The sequence below is a fragment of the Brassica napus genome, chromosome C8, assembly GCF_020379485.1.
Source record: "Brassica napus cultivar Da-Ae chromosome C8, Da-Ae, whole genome shotgun sequence".
NCBI lineage: Eukaryota > Viridiplantae > Streptophyta > Magnoliopsida > Brassicales > Brassicaceae > Brassica > Brassica napus.
Genome location: NC_063451.1, coordinates 37,741,994 through 37,750,155, shown reverse-complemented (window position 1 = coordinate 37,750,155; position 8,162 = coordinate 37,741,994). Strand labels below are relative to the sequence as shown.

At 39.6% G+C, this 8,162-nt stretch overlaps 1 protein-coding gene across 1 annotated transcript; it reads right to left on the bottom strand.

The window, feature by feature from the left end:
- Nucleotides 1-1,069: 1,069 nt before the first annotated feature.
- On the bottom strand, nucleotides 1,070-6,970 carry LOC111197928. The gene is made up of 2 exons (XM_048764662.1): nucleotides 6,086-6,970; nucleotides 1,070-1,214 (listed from the first exon to the last, which is right to left on the bottom strand). The coding sequence occupies exon 1, from the start codon at nucleotides 6,757-6,759 to the stop codon at nucleotides 6,109-6,111; it is 651 nt and encodes a 216-aa protein (XP_048620619.1). The 5' UTR covers nucleotides 6,760-6,970; the 3' UTR covers nucleotides 1,070-1,214; nucleotides 6,086-6,108.
- Nucleotides 6,971-8,162: the final 1,192 nt, after the last annotated feature.

Sequence of the window (8,162 nt, the reverse complement as noted above, 5' to 3'; positions counted from 1 at the left end):
TACAATTTTTTCTAATTTCTTTCGAATTTTTCTGTATTTTTTTTTTAAGAAACCGACATGTCATCATTTTGACATGTAAAATGAACAGTACCGGTTGTGTTTGAACAAGAAAACGTCTTTGGGGGTTTATTACGGTAAAAATGTCGAAGGTTTAAAATGTTAGTCAAAAAAATTCAGTGTTTAAAGTGTTAGATAATGATAATCTGAGTTTTTAAAATGCAATTTTCCCGTTAGTAAAGTAAGTTGGTTTGTCCACATTGTTGACTAAGCCAGTGTTCAACAGAAACTTTCAATGTTGCTTCTCCCTCGATCTCCTGTTTTCAGTCAAACATGAGCAAAACGCATTTATAAAGTGGCTAAAATCACACAGGCAATGATATTCTACAATGATTACATTACATTGTTCACATAGCGTCATATTGACATTGCTAATATAGAATCATTAACATTTGTTGGTCAAAACTATAACCAATAGTATATGCAGTGATGAGTTTTGATCTCATTCAAGAACAATATTTGACTGGTCACGACTAGAATAAACAAATAGTGACACTTGTTTTGGATAATTAGCCACATACTGTCGCCGCCTACCAAAAAGGCAAGATCTACGAGATCCTTCATATTCTTAACCTGATTATAGAAATCAAAGACATTGCACATATATAATTCTTCCAGTTCTTGGATCGTCATCATTATATATTAAATATAATTAACAAAAGAAAACTATTTTGTTTTTGATTACGTGAATTAGAAGTTGTTGGCAAAAGAAACATCTAGCTTCGATCCAATTTTAGGGCTTAGAACAATCACAAATTGAAAACTAAATAATTTACGCAAAGTTATACTCACTCCGTTTTACGAATAACGTCATTTTATAATTTTAATTGTGTTTATAAAAAAATGTGACTTTACACTTTTAATTCAAATTTTTTAAATTAATATTCCGAGTTTAAGTTCATTATCATCTATACATATTAACTACTTAGGCCGATCGAGACAAACATGCTCAAGGTCTGCTCTGGTTATATGTAATGCACGATCTCAAACAATCCAACGCAAACAGTCTTGATCTTATTCAAACAATTCTTCCACCCAAAAACCATATTAATAACAATCCTTGATCACAATTCATTAGGGAATCAAAAATAAATAATAATAATAAAAACTATTTTTTTGTATATTGAAAATTAAAAAAAAGTCAAAAATAATGAAAAATATTGGGATGTTAGTGAATATTCACTTTCGGATAATATCTTGATCGATATTACATATTCCCATATGTGGTTGTTAGTATCTTTGGAGATAGAGATGTATACCTTGTCCAAGCTAGGACCGGCTTATATGTATAAAAGACGAGTAGGATTCTCATTGTAACATTATCACGTTAAATACAAGAGTATTATCAGACCTCATATGGTATCAGAGCGCTAGGTATGTCAGCCGACGGCAAACAGATTGAAAGCAAGATGGAGGGAGCGGTGAGCAAGATCGTGACGTCTCCATACGCTTTGTCATCTAAGGATGATCCAGCAAATGTGATCACACAAGTTGTCTTCAATGGAAGAAACTATGATGAATGGGTAAGGAAGGTGAAAACCGGACTTCGAGCAAAGAAGAAACTGGGTTTCATCGATGGTGCAGTGAAAGCACCGCAAGAAGGATCGGAAGAAGAAGAGGACTGGATGACCGTGAACGCCATGGTGACATCTTGGATCTTTAACACCATTGAACCAAGACTTAGGTCCAGCATCACACATCGTGAGATAGCTAAGGATCTATGGGAGAGCATCAAGGCGCGTTTCAGTTCAAGAAGTGAAGTCAGAGTTCAGCAACTGAAAGAAGAATTGATGAACTGCAAGCAGAGAGATATGTCGCTTGAGACATACTATGGAAAATTGCAAGTGATTTGGGAAGATCTCTCAAATTATGAATACAAACCGGTGTGTAGCTGTGGAGGATGCAAGTGTCAAGGGTGCACATGCGATTTTTTGCGTCAGCTCGAGATGGCACGAGAAAGAGAGAAGCTACATCAGTTCTGCATTGGTTTGGACGCGTCGTTGTATGGGAACATACGAACGGCTATTGTGAACACAGAACCACTTCCCAGTGTTGATCACGCCTACTCCATGGTGGCAAGAGAAGAACAGATGCGATTCTCTGACCGTGATCGGGTGAAGGAGGCAAGAGGAGAAGCAATGGCTTTTGCAGTGAACACACCTCGGAACAATAACAGAGGAGGTTACTGTACTCATTGCAACAAAACCGGTCATGACACTGCAGGGTGTTATCAGCTGCACGGTTACCCTGAGTGGTGGGTCGAGAAATATGGAAAAGGACGAGGAGGTAAGACTTCTCAACAGGGAAGTGGAGCTGCTCCAGCGAGAAACAAAGGAAGCTACGGGAGAGGAGCAACTGTCAATGCAGTCTCTCACGTAGGACTTTCAGCTGATGCCCATGAAGTGACCGGATTAACAAAGGATCAGTGGGACAAGCTGGTAAAGTTGCTGGGAGAGAAAACAGAGGAGACACGGCTAACTGGTAAGAACTGTAGAGATGATTGGATAGTAGACAGTGGTGCTTCACATCATATGACAGGGATGGTAGATGGCTTGTTTGATATACATACAGTTGCTCCATGTCTAGTTGGATTACCAAACGGGAAGTTAGTGATGGCTGACCAAGAGGGAAGCGTCATTCTGACTAACAATCTTACACTGCATAGTGTACTTTACGTGAAAGAACTGAAGTGCAATTTGATCTCGGTTTCACAACTCATTGATGAGCTGAATTGTATTGTTCTGTTCTCAAAAACGTGTTGTCTATTACAGGACCTCACGCTGATGACTCCGATTGGAACGGGTAAAAGACGGGATGGCGTCTACTTTCTTCAAGGAGTGGAGTTGGTGAGAAGAGTGAAGAAAGTAGGTGCAAAGGAGTCGCTGGAGCTGTGGCACAGGCGACTTGGGCATGCATCAGAGAAGAGAATAAGGCAGTTGCCAGTAGTTGAAAGTAGTGGTGTTGAGTTTTCAGTTTGTGATATTTGTTTTCGAGCAAAACAGTGTAGAAGTGAATTTCCTTTGAGTATCAATAAAAGCAAAGACATCTTCGAGCTTATTCATGTTGACTTGTGGGGACCTTACAGAACAAAGAGCCTGTGTGGATCTTACTATTTTCTAACCGTGGTTGATGATTTCTCAAGAGGTGTCTGGGTGTTTCTCTTGGCAGACAAGAAGCAGGTTCAACAAACACTGAAAAATTTCATTGCTTTAGTATCACGGCAATTCAACAAAGATGTGAAAACGGTACGTTCGGACAATGGAACAGAGTTCACGTCCATGAAGAATTTTTTTTCTTCAAACGGCATAGTTCACCAGACCTCGTGCGTTAGCACACCACAACAAAATGGGAGAGTGGAGAGGAAACATCGCCATATTTTGAACATCGCAAGAGCACTTATGTTTCAAGGAAAGTTTCCTACTGAGTTCTGGGGAGAGTGCGTCCTTGCTGCAGCTCACCTAATTAATAGAACTCCCTGTGAGATTCATAGAGGAAAAACACCATACGAAGTCATCTTTGGTTCTGCACCGAAGTATGATGAACTGAAAGTTATTGGTTGTCTAGCATATGCACATAACCAGAAGAGGAATGGAGACAAGTTTGCTAGCCGTAGCCGACGCTGCGTCTTTGTCGGGTACCCATACGCTAAGAAAGGATGGACACTATTTGATCTGGATAAGCATGAAATTTTTGTATCTCGAGACGTCACTTTTATTGAAGAAGTTTTTCCATATTCTGAAGTATCTACGTCTTCCTCGTCTAAAGATGCTCTCTATGAAGGAAATCAATTTGCTGACTATGATACAGTTCAGTTTCTGGATGACGATGATAGCGTTAATGAAACAGAGAAAAGTGGTCTCGACTTGGTGGAAGAAAACCATTTCCACACTGAGCAGGCTGAAGCTTGTCAAGATACTCTGGCAGAAGACAGAGAAGACATGAATGAAGAAGAAAACAAGATAACAGAAGTAGAGGTGTCAAATGTTACTCAACCAGAGATAGAAGAAGATGTAGTGGTCGTCACAGAGCAGGCAGACGACGAACCAGTAGTAGATGAGACACCTGTAACGGAGCTGGGAAGAGGGTTGCGTGAGAAGAAACCTCCCACACGTTTGCAGGACTATATTTTGAACACTGTCCTACGAAATGAGGATCGTGCTGGTGGTGAGTATGAGTTTGAATTCGATTCACTATATGGGATAGAGGAGTTTCTCTCGTGTGATCGTTTCTCACCTGCTCATACTGCATTTTTAGCCGCTGTTACCAAAGGAGTAGAACCAAAATCTTTTGCAGAAGCTATGCAAGACGAAAGGTGGAGAAATGCAGCTAGCTTTGAGATCTCGGCTCTAGAAGAAAATGGTACCTGGACGGTTGAACATCTTCCTCCTGGAAAACACGCAATAGGATGTAAATGGGTCTTCAAGATTAAGTACAATGCTGATGGTACTGTCGAAAGATTCAAGGCGCGTCTCGTAGCACTTGGGAATAAACAGGTTGAGGGTTTAGATTATTTTGAAACTTTCGCACCCGTCATTAAAATGACAACAGTGCGCATGTTCCTGAAGATTGCATGTGGACGAGGCTGGGACTTACACCAGATGGACGTTCATAACGCGTTTTTACACGGGGACTTGGATGAAGAAGTTTTTATGAAACTACCGCCTGGTTTCCATGCTCCAGAAAAGGGTATGGTGTGTCGCCTACGCAAGTCTTTATATGGTTTGAAGCAATCGCCGCGTTGCTGGTTTGCAAAGTTTGCAAAGGCTCTCTTTGATTATGGTTTCGTCCAGTGTGGAGCTGATCATTCGCTTTTTTCTTTGATCACACGGAAGAAGGAACTTCATGTTTTAATATATGTTGATGATCTAGTTTTGACAGGGAGTTCGAATGAAGTTGTTCAGGATTTTAAGTCTTATCTAAGTACATGTTTTCACATGAAGGATCTTGGAAAACTTAAATATTTCTTGGGTATTGAAGTGGCACGAAGCCAGGAGGGGATATTTTTGTCGCAGAGAAAGTATACGCTTGATATTCTAGCTGACGTTGGTTTTCTTGGTGGTCGGCCTGTCGAGTTTCCTATTGAGCAAAATCACAAATTAGCCAAGTCTGTCGCTCAGCCCTTGTCTAACCCGCAACAGTACAGGCGCCTAGTTGGGAGGCTGATCTACTTGTCAGCAACACGTCCAGACCTCGCCTACGCGGTCCACACTCTTTCTCAATTTATGCAGCGACCAACTCAGGAGCATTGGGATGCTGGACTGCGAGTAGTGAAGTATTTGAAAGGGTCTCCTGGACAAGGTATCTTGCTCAAATCAGACTGTGATTTTCAGCTTACTGCTTGGTGTGATTCGGATTGGGCAGGGTGTCCGATAACAAGAAGATCTCTTAGTGGATGGCTGGTTCAGTTGGGAGATTCACCGATCTCATGGAGGTCTAAGAAGCAAGAGGTGGTCTCTCGTTCATCTGCTGAAGCAGAGTACCGCGCGATGGTGGAGGCATTGTGCGAGCTAAAGTGGATAAAGAGTGTTCTCTACACTATGGGTATTGATCATCGGGAGGCGATGAATTTGTATTGTGATAGTCGCTCAGCTCTTCATATAGCTTCTAACCCGGTTTTCCATGAGCGTACTAAACACGTTGAGTTGGACTGTCATTTCATTCGTGATGATATACAGCGGGGTGTAGTACGAACGAAGCATGTGTCTACGTTGAATCAGTTGGCTGATATTTTCACAAAAGCACTTGGCGGAAAGGTGTTTCGGTCATTTCTTTTCAAGTTGGGCATTAGAAATCTACATGCTCCAACTTGAGGAGGGGTATTGGGATGTTAGTGAATATTCACTTTCGGATAATATCTTGATCGATATTACATATTCCCATATGTGGTTGTTAGTATCTTTGGAGATAGAGATGTATACCTTGTCGTACACGACAAGCTAGGACCGGCTTATATGTATAAAAGACGAGTAGGATTCTCATTGTAACATTATCACGTTAAATACAAGAGTATTATCAGACCTCATAAAAAAGAAGAGGGCCAGTTCAATTATACTAGTGAGCCATGGCAAAAGGAGGGCAAGAACTGTAATTAATAGCTTTCTGGTGGGGCATTACTAGCATCGCCGTGTGATCCATGAAGTCTTTCAAAGCCACCACCGCCTGTAAAATTACCTTTAAGTCCTCCGCCGCCGCAAAACCTTCACTTCCGGCGTTTCTCACGGCGTAGACGTAAAACGTTAAGCATCCTTTCCTGAACTTGAACCTCGCCATCTCCCAGTTCTTTAACTTTCTAATCATCTTCTTGTTCACTTCACCGAGCGGAATCTCCGACGGCCATAATCCTCCATCCGCCGCCGCGACCGCCGTCTTCATCGCCTCGGATTCGAACACGAAGACCACTACTTTGGAATTTCTTGTTCCTAGTCCGAGGGTCAGTGTGTGCCATGCTTGGTGAGCTAAGATCGTGAAGTTTGTCGGAATATACGCCGCCGTGGAAAGAAGCGGAGGTGATGAGGGAGAAGGGAGGGAGAGGAGTTTTAGGAGCTCGAGTGTTCTTGCTCGCCGTATTGTGAATGATTTGACTATTATCTGGCCGCCGAACTTCAGACCTTTAACGTCGGAGGAGGGTTTGAAGGAGATGTCCGGCGAGGATTTGCTATCTTTATTTTTCTTCTTCTTGCTTTTCTTCTCTTTTTCTCCCATGCCTGTTGAAGCTCTGTTTCTTTCTTGCTTTCTTGTTGTTTCTCTCTTTGGTTTGTGTTTGTGATTAGAAGAAGAAGTCGGTGTAACTTTGGTTGGTGCTTTTGATTGAGCCTCTCTCTCTCTTTTTATTATTATAATTTTCTGAATTATATTGTTTCTTGATTTGTATAACTTTTTTATTTCAACATCATGAGACAGGTATCAGGTTCCGAGCAGTTTAATTGCAATTGTTTTTTTATAATAACATGTTTATTGTATGTCTCTTGGTTAGAATTCTCAGCGTAATATAAAATATGGTCTCTTAGTTTTTAGCTAAAACAATTAAGAGATATTCTTTAGATAAGAGATATAAGAGACGTCTCTTAGTTTTTTTTGTTAAAAATTAAGAAACCATATCTTATATTACGGTAAAAAACTCAACCTAAGAAATCTGCGATAAAATAAGAAACCATATCTTATATTACGGTAAAAAACCCAACCTAAGAAATCTGCGATAAAAATGCTCTCAGTCTTTGCTACGACCGGTCATACAGCTGCTACAAATGATCGCAAAGTTTGTTTATTAGCCAACAAATGCAGTAAATGCGATTTGTTTGCTTTTTTTTCTAGTCTCCACATTTTATGGAGGTTTTCAGTTAATCATTCATGGATTCAGGTAACTTTACAATGTAAATAATATGGGTTCATGTTGATATAGTAAATGAGTTGAACTAGCTCGTTCACGCAAATGCTATATCACTAGACAACTAGGTCAGAAACCTGTAAAAATAAGAAACTAGCTGAGTTTCGTAGCCAACAAGAAAACTAATTTAGTTCAATGAGAGTAAGGTTACCAAAGTATTTCCAAATGAAGTAACAATACTATATACATTAACCGTTTTGAAGAAAAAAAATTATAAACATCTTGACAATATTCACTATAGTAGCATCAAATAAATATTAAAGCTTTCCATCCTACCGTCGCCGACACTGTTTAATATCTGTCTTGCTGAATTTATAGCGCACCCCAATATTTTCATATCAGTATCAGACTATCAGTTAACAATATTATCACAATTTCAACTGGCATTCCCAATGTAGTACCATACGTTCCTTATATGTAACCAAAGTTAAAAAGTTCTCGAATTTCAATGTAATTTGCTAATTAAAACTATATAATTATTACATAATCAACATTATTACAACTTAGTGTATATAGAATACTAAAACATGTTTATTTTTCTTTTTTTTCTGAATATCAAGCCAAAAACCGTAGTTTCATATCAAGCGTCATTCGATTATGTGACCTCAAAACGTTGCTAATGGTGATTTTCCTGTTGAGTTAAGAATACTTGGTAACATGTTTAATTTAATTAAATTAACGTGTTTATTTTCTTAACTATGTCATAATGAAAGTCTTAAAA

Bases quoted from the DNA above. Each gene is read 5' to 3' on its own strand.
- LOC111197928 (XM_048764662.1), bottom strand. From the start codon at position 6,759: ATGGGAGAAAAAGAGAAGAAAAGCAAGAAGAAGAAAAATAAAGATAGC.